Genomic DNA, 22092 nt, shown 5'->3' on the forward strand with positions numbered 1-22092 from the left:
TCTAAAATTGTATTACAAAAAGGGCAAAGTACCTGTGGTGATCTAGTGGTCCGGTTTAGAAAGCGGTCAGATTGAAACTCTTATTGTGAGACCAGTGGGGCGATGGCAGACCAAACAACAATGTCAGTGGTCCAACAAAACATAATTCTTCAAATACAACTTTCTAATTAAAAAGATTCACGTCATACTTAATTTGATTCTTCACTTTCAGAAATTCATAAAAATCCCCCTTTCCCAAATTCTCCCTTATTTCCTAGTTTTTTTTACTCAAGAACAATAAAAATAATAGCAATAAATTACAGTGCAATTTGTCAGAAATACCTGCAGGGTCCATGCCCCTTAATTACTACCTCTCCCTCTCAATTCTCTCTCTATCACCATGTAGGTTCCAGAACACTTCTTGGTGATTTGGTCAACATTTTGGCACATTCTCAAAGCATTAAATACATACTACCAAACAGGAAATGCATAGCGTCGTACTTCCTCCCAGCATCATGTTTACACTTTATTTTTATCCTCATCAAGTCGACATACAGTACGTTTGTATTCAATGCTGAAGAAAAGAACTGCCAAATCTGTATCGCAAGAAAGCTCGATAACTACTAAGTATTAATACACAATTTCAGTGTTATTTTCCCCGTTCAAACAAGAACAACCCAAAAAAAAAAAAATTCTCAAGAGGGAGTTTAACAGTTTAATTTGGTGTGATTAGTTTCACCTCACGTTTCCAACGTGCATTTTGTCTGCTTGGAAACAGACTGGGAGAGAGCGGGTCAGAGATGGATAGAACTCACATGCGCACTTTCATGGACGCTACCATAGCAACCTGAAGACCACACGCATCGCAACAACCTCCATCAGAACTACCTTGTGTTGAGGAGACTCCGTTCTTCAGAAGGGAAGACCCGATTGAAGACAAAGTGTTTTTGACAACATGACCAGCATATGATCCAACAACACAACACATTTTAGCGAGAAAAAGGTCAAAGTTCACTCCACTTAAGGCGGAGCTTGGAGTGTGTGAAATGTTTTGACAGAACAGCCACATCAGGAACCTCCAAAATACCCTCCTTCTGTTCTTTATTGAGGTATTGTCTGATAGAACATCACTGGATCGCTGACACCGTCCCCTGCCACACTAAATCAGTCATATTCAGATGAGAGGTGGAAAGAAGGAAAGTATCGATGGAGAGTTCAAACATTCGGGCTCTTCTGACCCTTCTGAGGGGTTAGGCTACGATCCGTGTGGCCATCAATCTGCTTCTGCGGTCTGCCGCGTCTTTACATACGGTTACTAACCACTTAGGCTACATCACACTTGGGTCTGCCGTCTGAAACAAGTTGGGATACGCTTGATTTAGTCTTCAGACAAATGTGTTGGTTTTATAGTCCTGGCTGATCCAAATCAAGGGCACCCCAACTGTTCTGGAAACAGGCCGACCCCGGTTTCACCCACACACAGAGGGGAAAAAGGAATATACATAACAGAATCCGTCTACAAACAGTGTTCTCAGAAACAGCAGCAATTCAAAAAAAAAAAAATCAATGATGATAATATCAATAATAATAACAACAACAATAATGTCTAATGAAAAATCGAAGCTAGTTACGTGCCCGGCTTTGTGGTTGCCAGCCAGTTAGCAGGAGGGTCTTGGAAGACACGTCCTCGGACTAACAAGGACTCCCGATCGCGGAGCGGGCGACGAGTGAGCGTGCGTGGACAACATCTGTGGCCTGTTCAAGCACAAGCATGCTGTTCTTCATCACAAGAGCTTGAATTTGATCGAGAAGTAAAGTCTGCACCCCTTTTGACCAGCAACAAATGACTGGATTGCTGCAGCTCTCACACACACAAACACACACACACACACACCCTCACACACACACATCCATGAGGAGCACATTGTAATGCAGTGAGGAGGAGGATGGGCAGGCAGGAATGGACTGAGAGTGTGTGTGTGTGTGTACACTTAGATGTGTAGGGCATGTGTGTGACTGTGTGTGTGTGAGCATACTTGCACGTGTGTCTGCAGTGTGAATGACTAGTTCCCTTTGAAGATGAGTTCAGCACACCGACAGAAGTTAAGATTACGTAGCTAATAGTATAATTTTTGTTTTCTTCTTTTGTGTTTTTAAGACGGCTTCATAGCATAAGTCCAAAACCATTCAGATTTCATGCATTCCTGAATACCATTATGTGCATATATATGTTTTCTTTTAACCTTATTGGATTTTTATCTTTACACAACTTAAGGGCCATTTTCTCACATGATCACTGAACCTTAAAACCACCATATTGGTTTTCAGAATTAGTCAATTCCATGTTTTTTTCAACATAATCAATAAGGATGATAGACAACCCAGTCAATCAATTTCAGCTATATGCTGTCATTAAACCAGCAGTCAGCTTGTCTGCTATCATATCAGTGCAACAACAGATGCTATACAAACAGATATTGTGACAGCGTTATTTTCCATACAGGAATGCGAGCAATTTTTCCAATGCCTACGTATCAACAGCAAAGAGAATAATAAATCTAATAAAAAAGTAAAAACAAAGGTGAGGACCAAACAGAGAAGCGAAATCTTTCCCTTAACACAGAAGTCCTTCACAAGACGCATCGACCCCCTACGTCGACGAGGCTGTCGACCAGACACAGGTCAGGCCGGCTAGGATGGAGGAAGAGATGGAAGGAAGGAAGGAATGAATGAAGGATGGATGGAAGGAGGGATGTCAAGTGAAATTGCTATCGATCTGTGCAATGATATGAAAGTCGATCCATGTTGTGAAAACGAGAGCGTTCCCCTGCACATTCCTGTGCCCCCTCACGCCCCCCCAGTGGACGATAAGGGGAATTAGACGTCACTTCCTGATCAGAGTCCTACTTTGCCTTTAGGTCGCACGATCTAGAGCGGAGGAAACAGCGCCCATATTAGGCTGTTAGAGGACAGAGGTTCCTGACTCCAGTTCAGGTCCCTGGTCCATATGGAGACAGTAGCCAGTGACTACGAACACGTTCTTTTCCAGCATGTTGAAGTTGTCTATCGTGGTCTGGCTCTGTATGTCTACAGAATCAATGTCTGTGTGTCTGTGTGTCTGTGTGTCTGTGTGTCTGTGTGTCTGTGTGTCTGTGTGTCTGTGTGTCTGTGTGTCTGTGTGTCTGTCTGTCTGTCTGTGTGTGTGTGTCTGTCTGTCTGTCTGTCTGTCTGTCTGTCTGTCTGTCTGTCTGTCTGTGTCTGTCTGTCTGTCTGTCTGTCTGTCTGTCTGTCTGTCTGTCTGTGTCTGTCTGTGTGTCCGTCCATGAGAGGGCTGTTACGGTGTTGACACGTCTTCCAAGCCTCCCCTAGGACGTTGGCGCGAACAAACTGGTTTCCTGTGAAACGTTAATGTTTATACTAGACCTAGGTCACTTAAAAATAACATTCACAGTGCTGAACTCGAACCAAATAAAAACGTTAAAAAAACAAAAAAAACTACATGAAACGACTGAGGATGAGAATGAACACAAGGTGACAAACGCGTCACCATGGTTTGGGCTTGTGTTAGCTTGTTCGCGGCCCTGGTACGGCCCCCTTGTCACCTGGAACCGTGTGTGGAACAAGCTAGTGGAACCGGAGTTGCTGCGTGCATGGTGAGAGGCCAGTAGGGGGCAGCAGGGAGGTCGTTATAGATGCTTGTCCTTGGTGACCCCATTCTGCACGTGTTTCCTGTGTGAGGGGGGGGAGGGAGGGGGGGGGGAGGGAGGGGGGGGGAGGGAGGGAGAGAAAGAGATTGTCCCTCGTCAAGGTGTTGAGCGATTACTGTGAAGTATCAGATACAGAACGAATGTTCAAGGCCAGGAGATAACATGGAGGCCACATGGACCTCCTCATCACACCAACACAGATCTGCTAACTGGAGCACCTTTGATCTTATCTGCTTATCAGGGATAGTTACCCAACACTGGGAGCATCTGTGTGTGTGTGTGTGTGTGTGTGTGTGTGTGTGTGTGTGTGTGTGTGTGTGTGTGTGTGAGGCTGGTCTGACAGCACGTAGGTCAATGAAGAGGATCAGGGCAGCCGTGTGCTGATCAAGCATATCTGAGATGATAGTGACATGTGGAGAGGGGGAGGGGAAGGAGTTCCTTGTGTGTGTGTGTGTGTGTGTGTGTGTGTGTGTGTGTGTGTGTGTGTGTGTGTGTGTGTGTGTGTGTGTGTAGGATTAGAGCGGCCTAACAGACGTAAAGGCACTGATACTTTTTTCACCTCACACACACACACCTCTGTCTGCATATACGCACGCACACACACACACACACACACAACACACAGATGACAGGTCCATGCTGGTCCTAGATAACCCTAGGGGATATGATGAGGCAGTCTCAACAGAGGAAGTATCAGGTTTGTGTGTGTGTGTGTGTGTGTGGGGGTTAGGGTGTGTGTGTGGGGGTTAGGGTTTGTGTGTGTGTGGGGGTTAGGGTGTGTGTGTGGGTTAGGGTGTGTGTGTGTGTGGGGGTTAGGGTGTGTGTGTGTGTTAGGGTGTGTGTGTGTGTGGGGGTTAGGGTGTGTGTGTGTGCTCCTCCTCACCCCTGGGCGGAGATGCGATGTCCTGCATCGTCATCCTCGGCCGCCCCGTTGAGCATGGCAGAGGCCCTAGCCGCGATGGCGGCCGCTCGCTGAGCGCTCTCCTCGTCCTCGTACTCCCTCACGTCGTTCACCTCCGTCATCTGGCCTGTCAGCACCTTCACCACGAACAGCACGATGTACTGCACACACACACACACACACACATCATAAACACCATACACACACACACACACACACACAGGGGGTAGAAGGTGATAGGTCTCAGACGGTTTGTGACATAGATCAGCTTAACAATCGACTGCGATGAACGCCCATCTTTGTGTTCAAACTAAAACCTCTATTTAACCTCGTTATTTAATTGGGCGATGCAGAAGGATGTGGTGGAGGCCCATAAATAAGACCGGTGGGGGTGGGAGGGGGGCGAGGGAGGGGGGCGAGGGAGGGGGGCGAGGGAGGGGGGCGAGGGAGGGGGTCGAGGGGGGGGGGGTGAGGGGGGGTGACTCACCAGGAACCAGTACACGTTCATCAGCAGCAGAGAGAGGAGGAGGCAGTTGAAGAAGAAGTAGAAGGGAATGTTGGGCACAGACTGCAGGCTGTGGACGCATGTGGCGTAGAGAACCTTGAGGGGGAACCAGTAGAGCCGGAACCAGAACCTGGAGGAGAACAGGGGGGGGGGGGTCAGTCCTCCTATGGTTAGGATTACACTCCCTCATGTCTACCACCAGTCTCTATGTATGTGCAGCGCGGGTGCATGCTAGTTTGCATGTGAATTTGTGTGCTGACTTGCAGGGATATGTATGTGTGTGTGTGTGTTTCCAGGTGTGTGTGTGTGTGTGTTTCCAGGTGTGTGTGCGTGTGTTTCCGTGTGTGTTTTGTGTGTTTCCAGGTGAGTGTGTGTGTGTTTCCAGGTGTGTGTGTGTGTTTCCAGGTGTGTGTGTGTGTTTCCAGGTGAGTGTGTGTGTTTCCAGGTGTGTGTGTGTGTTTCCAGGTGAGTGTGTGTGTGTTTCCCAGGTGAGTGTGTGTGTTTCCAGGTGAGTGTGTGTGTGTTTCCAGGTGTGTGTGTGTTTCCAGGTGAGTGCGAGCAGGGCCCCACCAGGTGATGCTGAAGCTGACAGAGCCCATATTGGACAGGATGTCGTGCACCAGGTAGTACCCTCCTCCCCGCGTTTTGAAGTACACGTTCAGCTTGGTGAACTCCAGCTGGATGTCGTTGATGTCATGGAGGAACAGGACCAGCACGCCCACGTTGTGGTATCTGGGGAAGGGAAAACATACACACACCTTCTCAGAACGTCCTGGGGTTCCTGGTGGTATATGCCGTACATGGGATTGGGCTTTGGTGAAACCCTGCAGTGTGGAGTCATAAGATTCTCCACAGAGCAGAGAAGACCCAGGTGTGTCTGTGTAAGGACACTGCATCGCACGCGGTCGATCCTTTTAGAGGCCCACGTTCCCTCCCTCCCGTACGTAGGCTTACACAGGATGAGCATTCAGCACACACACAGACACACACACAGCCCCCCCACACACAACCCACACACACACAAACCCCACACACACGACCCCCACACACACAGGTGTGGTGAGAATGCGTGAGGTAAAGCGGTGTGGATGGATTGGCGAGAGCGGTGAGGAGGGGGAGGGGGGGTCTCTACCTGAAGGCGTAGGAGAAGGTGATGAGGGCCAGTGTGATGACGTGGTGGACCACCATGACGGTGGAGTCTTTCCTCCAGGCATCCATGTAGACGGTGGCGTAGATGGAGTGACCGTAGAAGCTGCCCTGGATCAGGTAGGCGATGGCAATGTCCACCGGCACTGTCATGCCACTCTTCCAGTCTGACAGGGGAGAGACACGTGGGTTAGGGCCGGAGTCACACACACACACACACACACAGGTCTCAGTCTGCAGACCTTGCCTAGCTTAGCCTAGCCAGTCAGGAGAGGGCAGGATAGAGGAGGGGAGGAGAGCAGAGCCAGTCAGGAGAGAGGAGGATAGAGGAGGGGAGCAGAGCAGAGGAGAGCAGAGCAGAGTATCAGGTTGTAGATGGCAGACAAGAAGTCAGGTCAAAAGTATTTCAGGCACCTGAGGGACAGACAGACAGACACACAGGTAGACAGACAGACAGGTAGACAGACAGACACACAGATAGACAGACAGATGAGACAAACAGACAGACAGACAGATAGACACAGACAGACAGACAGACAGATGAGACAGACAGACAGACAGACAGACACACAGATAGACAGACAGATGAGACAGACAGACAGACAGATAGACACAGACAGACAGACAGACAGACAGACAGATGAGACAGACAGACAGACAGATAGACACAGACAGACAGACGGAAACTTTCTCTCAGGGAGTTTGGGCGACTCGCGCTCCCCAGGGATGGAGTTACGCAGGGTTATGTTTATTGATCAGAAGTTTCCATCATTAAAGATTGAGAGGTACAATCCTCTGCTGGCTGCAACGGAAGGGAGATGAGAGTACTGAAGGAATCGGAGCCCTCTCTCTCCTCTCGCACTCGCCCCTCTCTCTCCCTTCTTTACTCTCTCCTCTCTCACTCGCCCCTCTCTCTCCTCCCACTCAACCCCTCTCCCCTCCTCCCCCCTCTCTAGCTTCTCCCCCCTCTCCTCTTACTTTTCTCTCACTCTCCCTCTCCCCTCTCTCTCTCTCCTGTCTTCCTCTCCTCTCTCCTATCGATATGCCACTTCCTCCCCCTCTCTCCCTCCCCCTCTCTCCCTCCCCCTCTCTCCCTCCCCCTCTCTTCCTCCCCCTGTCTCCCTCCCCCTCTCTCCCTCCCCCTCTCTCCCTCCCCCTCTCTCCCTCCCCCTCTCCTCCAATATATATGAGTGCTCCTCTCTCTCTCTCTCTTTCTCACACGACCACTGATGGTCTATTAGGGGCTATTATCAGCTGCAATAAGGGAGATGGAGATGGACACAAACCAAGTAGCTGCCACACCTCACCATGAGACGGGCTGTGCAGGGCGCACGGCACAGCGATGGCCAACCACAGACCATCTGAGGTCAATTAGGGATGAAAGACTGTCAGTTTGTCCGTTTATATAGTGTGAAAAGTGTTTTGACGGTTCGAGGCGTGGCGTGGCGCGGGGGGAGGCGGGGGGGGATGGTGGACTGTGTGAAAAGGACAGGGCACGTTCAGTCATGTGCCAGCTCATTGTCAGGCTGGCCTCTTCTGTTCAACCAATCAAATCATGCAAATATCAACATATAAAACACAAATACGCCATTTGAATAGGAGTAATAAAAGTCATTGGGTTTAGAGGCTGCGGTCAGGACATTAGAAGGAGGACGAGTCTTAATACTCTACAGTAGTTTCCTCCCCTCTCCTCCTCCTCTTCTTAGTGAAGGAAGAAGAAACAGTTTCGACACCCCTCCTACCCAGTCTATCACCCTCCTGGTAGGAAAAACAGGGCAAAGGGCATTCTGTAACTATTGAGACACGCCCGCTGGTTGCTGGTCAAAGCTGCTGTGCATGTGGGTACAGCACGCCCAACCCAGCTCCCCCTGCCCCTAGACAGGCCAAATGCAGTCTGTCAGCCAGAGATCCAAGTGATTTGCATTTGGACAACTCAAACAAATACCTCTGCCTTCTGCTGCACTGGGGAATCAGATTTTCTGTGAGAGTGACAGACCAGGCTAGACAGACGAAGGAAGGATATGAATCTCTGTCGGGGGAGGTGTTGAAACCGATAAAATCAATCGGTGTAATCAATAAGCCACACTTCTCTGGGTCTAAGCGTCTTATCAAAGCCCGTGTTTACCTAACATACTGAAACCTAACGTTGCTTCACCTGACTCAACCTCAACCTTCCCCTTAAACGTAACCCAACCCTCTCGAAACCTTAAACAACCCAACCTATCCTGACCCCATCCTAATCCCTACTCCCAACCCACACATCACGTCTTGTACCCTAACTCAACCCAGCCCTAACCTCACCTCAACCCCACCCAACCCCGACCCCACCCAACCTTACCGTAGAAGACAGAGGGGGGGTTGTGGAAGAAGGTGTAGTCTGAGAAGAACAGCAGGTAGGTGCTGTAGGACCAGGACATGGAGTAGAAGACCAGCTTCCATGCACTCTCTGGCATCTTGGCTGTATCTCTGGGCTGCAGGCTGCACCGCTCTCCGAAAGGCTGCGGGGCGAACGACACCAAACAGAAGGACAGAGAGGTGAGGGGGACGAACGACACCAAACAGAAGGACAGAGAGTTGAGGTGATGAGACAGAGGAAGAGGGAAGCGCACTTAGGAAATATGCTTCATGTGCAGAAAGGCTCTTGTTCTAGTCATGTTATTGTGTGAAAACTAGCTAACCAGCTACTCTCGTTTGGAAATACGGGCTTTGAAATGTTGAGCTCGTAGCAGCATTATGTACAGACGCAGTGGAAACCGCTAATCGAAGTAATTCTCAGTCTAGCCAATAAAAAACGTCAGTTTGAGTCGGGGGCGGGATCTACAAGGCTACATATGTGACCTGTGCGAGATGAGTGACAGCTGGAGAAAGCCCTCTTGGGTAAATCTCTTCGTGTCCGTTTATGGTTCGCTTTGCCGGAAGAAAACACCGGAAGACAAGAAAAGAGAGAGCGAGCGAGCGATTTCCTGTGGTACTGCATGGCTGTGACCGTGTGACCGTGTGTGTGTGTGTGTGAACTCCAGTGACCCCATCATGAGAAGAGAAGCCTTTTCCCAGAGGGCCGTGCTTTGTCTCAACAGACCTCCCTGTAGAAACACCCCTCCCCTTCCCCCCCCTTATCTGCCTGTCCTGATAAGCCAGAACCTCCCTCCCCCTCCCCCCCCTCCCCCTCCCCCCCCCTCCCCCTCCCATCCTTCTCAGCCGGTTCTCCCTAGAACCCAGGACCCTGTGAGGCTGTGCTGGGGGAGATGAGTGGAACCCAAACCCGGAGGACTGGAGCTGATCTCCGCTCCACGCTGCCAGAGAGAAACCAGAGCTCTACTCCTTATCTTTCCTCCCTGACAGAGGAGCCACAACCACACACACACACAATATAACACACACACACTATAACATGCACCTCCACACACACTCTCGCATGTATGCACATACGCCTTAACACACACACACTATAACATGCATGCACACCTCCACACACACACACACACACACACCCCTAAACTGCCTCAAGGACATCCAAATTAGCAGACACTCACGCACACACACACCTGAGAGAAACACACCTACACAGACACACACAAATCCAGGAAGGAGACGACAGCCGACTGGCCCACCGCGCCACACCACACCTCCCTCCATCACCACGGTAACCCGAGACAAGAAAGTGAAAGGGGCCTGTCCACTGATACGCCTGAATCCCCTGTCACTCAGGTTACACACACACACTAGCTAGACCCTGCAGGATCCGACTGTGTGGGTGCTTTTGAGGACACTTCCGATATTCTCATCCATCTCTGGTTCTCTCTCTCTCTGTATTTCTCTCTCCCTCCTTAATTCTCTCTCTTTCGTTCTATCTCCCCTCTGTTGTTCGTTCTCATTCTGATTCTCTCCCTCTTCAGACAGAGAGATACAGAGAGAGAGAGACAAAAAGAGAGACGGAGAGAGAGACAGAGAGAGACAGAGAGAGACAGAGAGAGACAAAGAGAGAGACAGAGAGAGAGACAAAGAGAGAGACAGAGAGAGACAGAGAGAGACAAAGAGAGAGACAGAGAGAGACAGAGAGAGACAGAGAGAGACAAAGAGAGAGACAGAGAGAGAGACAGAGAGAGACAGAGAGAGACAGAGAGAGAGAGACAAAGAGACAGACAGAGAGAGACAGAGAGAGAGACAGAGAGAGAGAGGTCGCCACACGCTGTGAGAGAGAGGCAGGCACACCGTGTCACATGACTGCACCCTGGCAGGTGACTGGCTGAGAGGAGCCACAGTGACTCTGCATGTGTCTGGTGACTCATGTGACACCACCCCCCGCCTCCTACCCCCCCCTCCCTCTCCAGGAGCACTATTTATTTATAGAGGCTGGCTGTCAGCACTGACAACCCCCCTCCCCTCCTTCCTCACCCCCCTATCAGCCTGGTCTTCTCCACTGAGCCTGCTGGCTTGAAGGCTAGTGTGACCCCCCACACAATTAGTGTTATCATCACCATGCTGCCACACACACACACACACACACACACACACACACACACACACACACACACAAAGAAAACACGCACAGGTAAAACAAACACCATCCAATATGTTAATGCAAAACACACACACACGGCACCGACCTGCGCATCCTCTCTAATACGTCACCTATTCGTTGTTCTGCCTGGTGTTCACTGAGGTGTGAGTGTGTGTATGTCACTTCACATACAGATAAACTACACACAGATTTCACAAATAGACTAGATATGCTGCACATAGAGCCTACATAACTTAGATAGAATACAAATAGACTAGATATGCTGCACATAGAGCCTACATAACTTAGATAGAATACAAATAGACTAGATATGCCACACATAGAGCTTACTTATCCTAGATAGGCTACACGTCCATAAAGGCTACAGAGACTACGCTGACACATAGCCAGTGTGTGGAAGTTACAGTGTGAGAGTTCCATCTGCTAGTTCAAGGGCAGTGCAGCAGACACATTAGCCAGCAGTGTGTGGAGGACAGTGTGTGTGGAGGACAGTGTGTGTGGAGGAGACAGTGTGTGGAGGAGACAGTGTGTGTGGAGGAGACAGTGTGTGGAGGACAGTGTGTGGAGGACAGTGTGTGTGGAGGACAGTGTGTGTGGAGGACAGTGTGTGGAGGACAGTGTGTGGAGGACAGTGTGTGTGGAGGACAGTGTGTGTGGAGGACAGTGTGTGGAGGACAGTGTGTGGAGGAGACAGTGTGTGTGGAGGACAGTGTGTGTGGAGGACAGTGTGTGGAGGACAGTGTGTGTGGAGGACAGTGTGTGTGGAGGACAGTGTGTGGAGGACAGTGTGTGGAGGAGACAGTGTGTGTGGAGGAGACAGTGTGTGGAGGACAGTGTGTGGAGGACAGTGTGTGTGGAGGACAGTGTGTGTGGAGGACAGTGTGTGGAGGACAGTGTGTGTGGAGGACAGTGTGTGTGGAGGACAGTGTGTGGAGGACAGTGTGTGTGGAGGACAGTGTGTGTGGAGGACAGTGTGTGGAGGACAGTGTGTGTGGAGGACAGTGTGTGTGGAGGAGACAGTGTGTGGAGGACAGTGTGTGTGGAGGACAGTGTGTGTGGAGGACAGTGTGTGGAGGACAGTGTGTGGAGGACAGTGTGTGTGGAGGACAGTGTGTGTGGAGGAGACAGTGTGTGGAGGAGACAGTGTGTGTGGAGGAGACAGTGTGTGGAGGACAGTGTGTGGAGGACAGTGTGTGTGGAGGACAGTGTGTGTGGAGGACAGTGTGTGGAGGAGACAGTGTGTGTGGAGGAGACAGTGTGTGGAGGACAGTGTGTGGAGGACAGTGTGTGTGGAGGACAGTGTGTGGAGGAGACAGTGTGTGTGGAGGAGACAGTGTGTGGAGGACAGTGTGTGGAGGACAGTGTGTGGAGGAGACAGTGTGTGGAGGACAGTGTGTGGAGGAGACACACCAGGCTGCCAGTCCTGTCCACTAGCCTCCCTCACATGAAGGCTTCTCCCGGCCCAGTCAGTCAGTCTATCTGTCCCCCTATCTGTTTGTCTCTTTATCTGTTTCCATCTCATCTCTGCCTCTCTCTCTCTCGCTGTCTCTCTCCCCCTTCTCTTTCCTTGTTCTGCTGTCAACCAGAAACGTATAGAGAAAGAGAGAGAGAGGGTGAAATATATGTAGCCTAATTCCAGGGAGGGAGGGAGGGAGGGAGGGAGGGAGGGAGGGAGGGAGGGAGGGGTGGCGAATGTAAGACAGATACTGGGGGAAAGAAAGAGAGAAAGGGAGAGCTTTCACAACCGAGCGGTTCCCTTGGCAACGGCACAGTCTGCCAGAATCCCAGTGTGGCCCTTTCTCTGCCTCTCTTTCACGCCCTCCTCTGCTCTTATCCCATTTCCCCCTCTTCTCCTGCCCCCTCCCCCCTCTTCTCCTCCCCCCTTCTCTCCTGCCCCCTCCTTCTTCCATCCGTCTACCACCAGTCACCCCCTCCCCCCTCCCCCCACAAACTTTACGAGAGGAGAGGAGGGTGTAGTGAGGCTACAGGGAAACAGTGTTGCGTTATATAAGGGACTCAAATAGGCCATCAAGTCAAGACTGGTTCAATATGGCTCAGTGAGAGAGAATGAGAGGGAGGGAGGGCATTGGGGATGGAGGGGGAAGAGAGAGAGGGAGGGTTGGGAGGGTTGGGACAGCTGGAGGACAAAAGCTGGAGAACCCCCCCCCCCCACAGAAGATCCAGGAGGAACCAGAGCCTTGTAGCCTCCTTCACCCCCCCCCATCTGCCCCTCTTCTGTCCCAAACACCCTGTGAAATGGTCACAGCTGTGACCCCCCTCTAGCTGACAGCTGTGAGGCATGCTGGGAAATGAAGTCTTGCAACCCCTCACCCCCAACTGTACACCTGGTCACCCTGAGTGTGTGTGTGTGTGTGTCTGTGTGTGTGTGTGTGTGTGAGTGTTTTGACCGTCTGGACTCTGAACATCGGCAAAAAGAACTAAGCCACGGGTTCAAACAGCAGGAAATCTGTTTTGCCACTACAGGAGACATACTGCATATAACACAATAACACAGGTCTGCAGCAGTCTGCTCCAACATAATACAGACATACTGTGTTTGATTGTGCATGTGTGTGTTCCAGTTTGTGTGTGTTCCAGTGTGTATGTGTGTGTTCCAGTGTGTGTGTTTGAGTGTGTGTGTGTGTGTGTCAGAGAGCTGAGACTTCTACCTGGTCTCCTAGGAGACGTTAACTGAGAGCTTCCTGCCCTGGCTGTCTCTTGGGGTGAGATTAAATGAACCTGCTCTAAAGTGCTGGGACATCATTTGAGGATTACACCCACACACACACACACACACACGCACTCGGTCTTAATGATTTAAGACTTGCAGACGCTGTACAGTAATGTCTTCTTACTCTTGGGACAACTCTCTGTCAGCTCTGTGTTTCCACACACACACACACACACACACACACGCACACACACTCTCTGTCAGCTCTGTGTTTCCGGTTAGACTGGGAGCTGCCTCTTGGGAGAACAGGAGTACACACACACACACACACACACACACACACAAGCTCACACACACACACACAAGCTCACACACATGCTCACACACATCCTGTACTGGGCCTCATGCAGGGTCTGTACTGGGCCTCATGCAGGGTCTGTACTGGGCCTCATGCAGGTCCTGTACTGGGCCTCATGCAGGGTCTGTTCTGGGCCTCATGCAGGGTCTGTACTGGGCCTCATGCAGGGTCTGTACTGGGCCTCATGCAGGGTCTGTACTGGGCCTCATGCAGGTCCTGTACTGGGCCTCATGCAGGGTCTGTACTGGGCCTCATGCAGGGCCTGTACTGGGCCTCATGCAGGGTCTGTACTGTCGTACACAGCCTCACAGTGTTCGTCCCAGACAGAGCAGGGTTTATTCGCATTATTTGACTCGGATGAACATTTGCAGCTATTCAAAAGCTAGGCCCTATTTTTCATATTGACAACAGGCAATCTGTATGAGATAGCATAATATACTACCAGTGCGTGTTCATGGACTCATCAGCAGGGTAGTCCTTCATGTTGTTGCCAACAGGATATCTTGCGATATCTGCTGATCATATGGTATTTTAAGAACACTTGACACTAGTTATATTGTACGGGAGTTGTATACTCCCACTCATTCTAGATGGCGATGGTGGCGTGTTGCCATCAGGAGACAGGTCAAGGTTCGAAGGTTAACGAAGAGGGACGCGCCACTGTCAATCATCACCCTGTCCTGGCTCCTCCCCCTCTTCCTCCCCCCCCCCTCCTCCTCCAGATCTGACAGCAGCGAGGAGACGCTGTGAGCAGTTCTGGGATGAAATTCGACTCTTTGGAAACCGTCTCTCCATCTCGTCGGAAAAGTGGAGAGCTTCTCAAGATCAAAACGTGTCAGATTGAAGAAAAGGAGGGTTGTTTTTTGAGAGAGAGAACAAGTGTTTCTTTGTTATTCACATAAGCCCCCCCCCCCCAGCAGGCATATGGCTGTCATTCATAATGCAGCACGCATAAAATTGGCAACACTTAAGAGAGGGAAGGGGCGGAGCTGTGGTTTAAGAGGTCACATGTCTGTCTGTCTGTCTGTCTGTCTGTCTGTCTGTCTGCCTACCTGTCTGTCTGCCTGTTCTTACGTCCATCTGTCTGTCAGGATGCTTACTGAGATTACGTCTGGGCTGATCCCAGGTCTGTGCCTAGGGCGGGCCAGGGTCATGTGTTGTCTGGGCTGACTAGTACACAGGCTGGAAGGTGTTTAAAGCACAGATCTGTAATAGCTGCCAGGTGGGCTGTGGTTAGGAAAGATGGAGGTACAGGGAGACATGGAGGGAGGGAGAGAGAGAGAGAGAGAGAGAGAGAGAGAGAGAGAGAGAGAGAGAGAGAGAGAGAGAGAGAGAGAGAGAGAGAGAGAGAGAGAGGGGTGGGCAGAGGTAGGTAGAGAGGGAGTGAGGGAGTGAGAGAGAGAGAAGAGGGAATAGAGGGTGGGGGGGCAGTGGAGAAAGAGAGATGGAAACTAGCCAGAGGTAGTTAATGGGGGAGTAGAGTCAGAGAGAGTGTGAGAGAGAGTGACAGTGAGTGAGAGTAAAGGGAGAGAGAGAGAGGGGGAGAGAGAGAGAGATAGAGAGAGAGGAAACTGCCAGGTCAACACCGGATGTCAATTACAAAAAAATGCAACTCCTTTCCTCTGTTCTGTTTTTATGTATCAGCTCCTTCAGCTAACGAGGGGCAGAAAGCGAGTGTGTGTATTTGGGATGGGGGGGGACGGGCGGACTAACTCGGCCCCCACAGAATAAAGCTCATCTGATGCCCAGAGAAGCCATTTCTAAAAAGAGAGGAACTCCTTAGTGACCGACCAGCTCTCCATTTCAATGACCACCACACTCACTTCCACGACTGTGGAGCCGCCGGCCACAAGGCCGCTGAGCAGACAATGAGCTGCCATTGCCTCGCTCTCTCACACGCTCTCTCTCTCTCTCTCTTTCTCTCACATATTGTCCTTCAGTAGCCTGTAGTCAGATCTCGCTGCTTCCGAGTCCGACAAACACAATGTGTTGCTTGTCTACTAAGCAGATGTCAATCTGTGAGATAGCGAGGGGGAGAGGAGGGAGAAACTCACACAGATCCCCCAGTCCTGTGGTCAAGGTTACAACCTAGACGACCAGAGATATGATAGAGAGAAAGCTACTAAATTAAATTGAATCGGAATCCTAATGAGTTTTCCATCGGATGGCAAGGCTAAGTGTGTGTGTGTGGTGTGTGCGGTGTACGCTTGCATCTGAGTGTGTATCGTCAGTTGCCTGCACGACAGTGCAGGTGGGTTGGTTGTTGACACACACTGCTTAATCCAATCAAATCTTGTTTGTGTGTTCTACATTATGTCCGGTCTAGCAGCCTGGGTGCTGACACTGTAGAGCAGGCCAGGTCAACCCAGGGCCAGTTTGGGCAGGAGGCAAGACAGGGTTATCTAATCAGGCTGTACAAGTTCAGGTGAGGACCATTCTTAAGAGGAAAGATGTTCTTGGCATCGGTCGACACACAAATAACCTTGGTTTGGACTCTTTCCCTTGCGGTTGGTCATGGTAGGCTAGACGTAGAGCAAGGCAACACAATGGAGAACTGGTGTTACAAACTGCCGGACACTAGCTTGCTATCTAGGAGGGGCATAGTGAAGGCTAGCTAGGAGGGTAAAGGATTGGTCAAGCTAGCTAATTCAAGGTTAGGTCTAGCTTGCAGGGAGTCTCAGGGTTGCTCCTGAAAAAGGTTCAAGATCTGGGACAGCTAGGAGGGTCGATGTTGGATCTAGTTATCTAGGGTCAAAGTTAGGGCTAGCTAGCTACTAGCTAGCTACTACTATTTCTACTGTAGAAGGATCAAGGTTAGGGCTAGCTAGTGATGGGGTTATTTTTGAATGCTGTGTGTATTGTGAATGCTGTGTGTATGTATGGTCATGCGTGCATGCATGAAGAACCAGGTTCCTGGACAGTATTGAACCTGGCAGTGATGGCTGTAGTGTGTTGACACAGCAAGCCTGGGCCACCGCCACAAGCCCCTTTCAAACATCCCCATCCCCTTCCCCCAGCTCCTGGGTCCAGAGCGAGAGGCACTGACTGCATGACTTGTCCCAGAGCAGGAAGTGAAAACTGCAACAGTAGACACTTCTCTCTCTAATACACAGAGCGACAAACCCTAAACACACTCGTAAATATTACAAAGTAACAGCAACCTCTGCAAGCTGGGCTTTGTGAAAGCCCTTGTGTCGGTTAAAATCAGAATCAGAATCTAACACGTGCACCAAACTCTGGTCAGGGTGGGATATTTACATACAGTGCATTGTACACTAACTTCATAACATCTACACTAAAATTAACACCTACATGTGACAAAGTCTAACTTTTAGTGCTCTGTGCTGTGGGTCTGAGGCTATTGCTTCCTGCAACTACTGTGGATATCGTAATCTATGACCATTTATTACTCCTCCTGTTGCATTTTGTGTAACAGTGTGAACCTCTGCGTTCCCATAGAGTTTCCTTGTTCTTTCTACAGAAGACCGCAGGGTTCTTCTCAGGGAACATCCTGTGTGCACATGAGAACAGCAGAGGAACATTCTCACTTGGAACCGCTTTGTATGACAGACACGCACACGCAGAACGTATCATCTGACTGGAGATTAATGGAGAGGACAGGCCAGGCCAGACCAAGCTAGACCAGGCCAAGCCAGAGAAGCTAGACCAGGCCAGGCCAGACCAAGCTAGACCAGGCCAGGCCAAACCAAGCTAGACCAATCCAGGCCAAACCAAGCTAGACCAGGCCAAGCCAGACAAGCTAAACCAGGCCAGACCAAGCTAGTCCAGGCCAGACCAAGCTAGACCAGGCCAGGCCAGACCAAGCTAGTCCAGGCCATACCAAGATAGACCATGCCAGGCCTGACCAAGCTAGACCAGGCCAGGCCAGACCAAGCTAGTGCAGGCCAGGCCAGACCAAGCTTGACCAGGCCAAGCCAGACCATGCCAGGCCAGACCAAGCTAGTCCAGGCCAGGTCAGACCAAGCTAGACCAGGCTAGGCCAGACCAGGTTGGTCAGACAGATGGACTGATTTTTGAGTCCTATGTTGACAAATAGCTGTAAACTGATAGTCTTGAATGTTCATGGACTACGGATCTAATTCTCAATTCGCACCAAAAACAAATATATATCCAGCTCAGTCCAGCTGCACTGTTTGAAACCTTACCTGCGGACACACACACACACGCCCACACACACAATCTGGTATGCTCTTTTACCAACATGCATTGAGTCTGATGCATTGTTTCCTGACAGGTTCAATATTTAAAGAGCACTTCTGTCTAAGTGTTTTAATTAGTGGGGGGCTGTGCGTATTGTGTTCCTTCCTATGTTATACAGGGTGCTCCCACTGACATGTTCCAGGAGTGGAGGATGATCTATTCTTCTCTGATGAAAGCCTGTAGACACACTCTCCCCTGACACTCTCTCTGTGAAGCATTACAGCTAGCGTGTGGCTCAGCAAACACCCCACAGAAACCACTGTTTCACAGGTACGTTTCCGTGGCGTGCCGAACGTTGCAGCAGCGCAGTGAATGAAATGCACGCATGTATGCGATCTGGCCTTGATATCTCTCTGTTCAGGACAGCTTGAGACGACCAGAATCCTCCACTGCAGTCTGCCCTGCACATGTGGCCATTAGTCTACCCACCCTTATCACATAAAACACACACACACACACAGGCCTGCTGGAGCTGGGTTGTGTGTCCCTCCCCCCCCCCACCCCCCCCACCCCACCCACCCCAACAGCAAAGCAGCTAGCTGTGAGGAACATGTATTTCCCTGGAGGAGCAGGGGGAACAGGGGGAACAGGGGGAACAGGGGGAACAGGGGGAACAGGGGGAACAGGGGGAGCAGGGGGAACAAGGGGAACAGGGGGAACAGGGGGAACAGTGGTTAGTGATAGGCCCCTTGGTGTGTGTGATCTGGCCAGGGAGGCCGATCTCTCTGAGCAGCTTCAGGCAGGACACCCTTCCTGTCCTGTCCTACAGCAGGGAGCTGAAACTGATCTCAGATAAAAGGAGGAAAGAGAGAGGGATAGAGAGAGGGAGAAAGGGAGATAGAGAGAGAGGAAGAAAGGGTGCAAGAGGGAGATAGAGAGAGATAGAGACAGAGAGAGAGAGGGGCGAGAGAGAGAGAGGAAGAGAGAGAGAGAGGAAGAGAGAGAGAGAGAGAGAGAGAGAGAGAGAGAGAGAGAGAGAGAGAGAGAGAGAGAGAGAGAGAGAGAGAGAAAGAAAGAGAGAGAGAGAAAGAGAGAGAGAGAGAGAGAGAGAGAGAGAGAGAGAGAAAGAAAGGGCGAGAGAGAGAGAGAGAGAGAGAGAGAGAGAGAGAGAGAGAGAGAGAGAGAGAGAGAGAGAGAGAGAGAGAGAGAGAGAGAGAGAGAGAGGGAGCCATTGAGGGCTTGATAGCGATATCTGTCCCAAAGTGTGCCATGTAAGGGATATGGGCAAGAGGTAGTCCCGCTATTCCAAGAATGACAAACGTGGACCTGAAAACGCTGATACGTCTGATTGATGCCGATTAGGTGTTCCCTCCTGTTTCCTGTGATAGCCGGCCAGGGTCCGGATGCTTCTGAGATGGTTCCAGAGTTTTGTGCTGTGGTTGCACATATATGACAACAACCCAAGTAGATCTCAGACTCATTGATTTACTCATCAGGCAGCTTCACACGGGTCACAATGACCGGAAGGTTCACGACGACTCATCGTTGTGCTGCGACAACTTTACCCAATACAAAAAGTAATAACAAGCTTTTTTTTCTTTTAACCTTCACGCTGTGGGGGGGGGGGGGGGGGGGGTCTGAGACAGCTTGACGGTTCAAAGAAAATGCTTCACTTTATTTTTGTGTGAGGTTAAGCTGTCGCAACACGTGTGTGTGTGTGGGGGGGGTCACAATGATTGAAGGGTTACAATGACCCAAAGATAACACAAGGGTTAATCAGGGGGTACATGTGCTGTAGCTCTACCACGACCGCCCACCAGTCAATGTGAACAGGCTGTGTGACTCCTACCTGCTACATGTGTGTCGCTTCGATGCTTAGTAACTTGGAGGGGTAATATTCTCCGACAGAAACGTCTGCTGTGGTGAAGAGTTTCCATTGCCGTTGTCTTATCAGTTACCTTAAACCTGGTATCACATCTAATCTGACCTACTGCATGACACATACACTCAGGTTCTCTCGTCTGCTTGTTTGTCTCTATCTTACACAGAGAGAGAGAGAGAGAGAGAGAGAGAGGATCCCTTAGGAATAATGGATTTCTTCCTTGTGTCTTGAGGTAGCTTTCACCTGACATAAGTACTCGGTCTAAACAGCTACTCATCTGTTGAGTCGAATACAATTAATTGTATGCGTGTGTGGGGGGGTCACTTTTCGAGTGGTGGTGATGACTGTGGGTGGAGTTGTGGGACCTACGTTGAATCAACATTTTTATACTATGATTATCTTATTTCAGTATTACTATACTGTATTTGAAGCATGTGGCATTGATAACAGGCTCCGGACCATCATAGAGGCCGCATTAATGCGGGAGTGTTCGAATAACGGGCCTCTATAATTAGAAAACGAGATAGACGCTACTGCACCTTCAATAACATAATTTATTTATAATCGATGAGTACAGTCCAGCTGGTTTGAGAAAGGAATGTATGTGCCTATGGGCTACCGTAAGCGAGCAACCTACCTTGAACAGACATTCTGTCAGTCCCCGTCGAATCTGCGTCCACATAACGGCGCATAAGAAGAACAGGCCAATTTCGGTCCACGTAATATATGCGTTATCCAAGAGTGTATTTTTAGAGAGCTCCAGTCCGCACGTGTTACAGTCTCTAAACGCACCGTACATAACGGTAGAAGCTTTCGTGATGAAGTCCACATAGCCAGGCATGGGCTCCACTTTTACGGCAGCGTAGCTCATGCTGTCATCCCCGGTACGACTATCCATTGTGGGGGAGAACGGCTGGAAAACTTATCCCAATTAGGACAGAGACCGCGGATTCTCTTTACGCGAAGCTACAGAGCAAGCTGGCTAGCCTAAAAACTCTAGAAAAACTGTAAGCGGCTTAACCTCTCAAGTAGCCTAATTCTTTGTTTTCTAATTTAAGACACGGGCCCATGTCGCATACTGTACAAGACAGCCTTATGACTGAGAGTAAGGCCTTCAAAAATCAAACCAAATATTTCTGCTGAACTGCAAAACGTATTGATCTAATGGCCAATAACAAATGCGGTATTGCAATTAATCTGGTCCATGAAAATTGATTTAGATTTGGTTAATTCCCCTTCACAAAGCCGATGGATAGCTAAGCTACCTCATCATCAGTGCTAGCAAGATGATTAGCCGCCTAGCTAAATCAAATGTACAAAATACAGGGTCGATCAGCATTTACACGTCCAGCTATCAACCACGCAGGTTTTAATAAAAAATTTGATATCTCAAAAATTACTATCGTATAACAACATTAGTCTAGTATTAGTATAGCTTCCGCCCCTATTCAAATTATAAAGTGAGAAGAAGTGCCATAAAGAACAGTAGGCAAGTATGCGTTTCTTTCTGACGTTAAATTCTGTATGGTCTCATCTCCGCTATTCGCCTTATATAACATATCCTCGTCATTTCATTATTTAGAATACCAGATCTATAGAGAATACAAAACGAGCCACACTGGAATACTTATATTGATGAAAAATAGACCGTAACGCCGAAAAAAATCAAGAATGTATCCTCAATGATCTGCTTCCTCTCGTTGCGCGTCTGTCGCTGTGCTGGCCAACGTGCCAGGCAGCGTTTTGACAAGATCGTCTGAAAAAAATCGCGCTGCTTCAATGGGAATCAATGTAGAACATGACTCCTTACGGCACGTGAATGCTATTCGCTAACAGTTCTTTAAAGATTGTAAGCGTATGTCGTTTTTTTTCTTTCGTGTTTCGCGCACCGTCTCAGAATGCCTTTTCTAATTTCAACTTTGCGCCGAACGAAGAAAAAGGCAAAGGCGGCGTGACGTAATTATGGCCCGCTATCTTCTTCAACAGCGAAGCAAGGATTAAAACATGCCTGAGTTCATTTAAAGCGGCAGTAAAATATGTTTCATCCGATCGGACAAAGGGGTGGTCCGATTTTTCTGGAGAAAAGGGGTGTGATCAGAGACGGCCTGCTTGCTTGGGTGCATTTCCATGTGCTTCACAGAAATGGAGGCAGAATGGCAACGACAATTTTTGCAATCTTGCAAAACGTGGAATACTAGTACCTTGAAAATGTACAAATTCATAACTTCCTCTGTGTTGACGCTTTCACAAACCCTGAGTG

At 49.7% G+C, this 22092-nt stretch overlaps 1 protein-coding gene across 1 annotated transcript; it reads right to left on the reverse strand.

Annotated features, from left to right (window-relative positions):
- Nucleotides 1-3196: 3196 nt before the first annotated feature.
- On the reverse strand, nt 3197-21873 carry cers1 (ceramide synthase 1). The gene is made up of 7 exons (XM_047036736.1): nt 20470-21873; nt 8577-8736; nt 6225-6405; nt 5663-5824; nt 5075-5222; nt 4570-4748; nt 3197-3708 (listed from the first exon to the last, which is right to left on the reverse strand). The coding sequence occupies exons 1-7, from the start codon at nt 20728-20730 to the stop codon at nt 3666-3668; spliced, it is 1134 nt and encodes a 377-aa protein (XP_046892692.1). The 5' UTR covers nt 20731-21873; the 3' UTR covers nt 3197-3665.
- Nucleotides 21874-22092: the final 219 nt, after the last annotated feature.

The sequence above is a fragment of the Hypomesus transpacificus genome, chromosome 16 (genome assembly GCF_021917145.1).
Source record: "Hypomesus transpacificus isolate Combined female chromosome 16, fHypTra1, whole genome shotgun sequence".
Taxonomy (NCBI): Eukaryota; Metazoa; Chordata; class Actinopteri; order Osmeriformes; family Osmeridae; genus Hypomesus; species Hypomesus transpacificus.

What these genes read in the sequence shown, in the direction of transcription:
- cers1 (XM_047036736.1), bottom strand. Translation starts at nt 20,730, where the DNA reads ATGGATAGTCGTACCGGGGATGACAGCATGAGCTACGCTGCCGTAAAA. An exon ending in TGACAGAATGTCTGTTCAAG is followed by an intron (nt 8,737 to 20,469) that starts GTAGGTTGCTCG and finishes TTCGCCCCGCAG; the next exon opens with CCTTTCGGAGAGCGGTGCAG. An exon ending in TGAACGTGTACTGGTTCCTG is followed by an intron (nt 4,749 to 5,074) that starts GTGAGTCACCCC and finishes GTGTGTGTGCAG; the next exon opens with TACATCGTGCTGTTCGTGGT.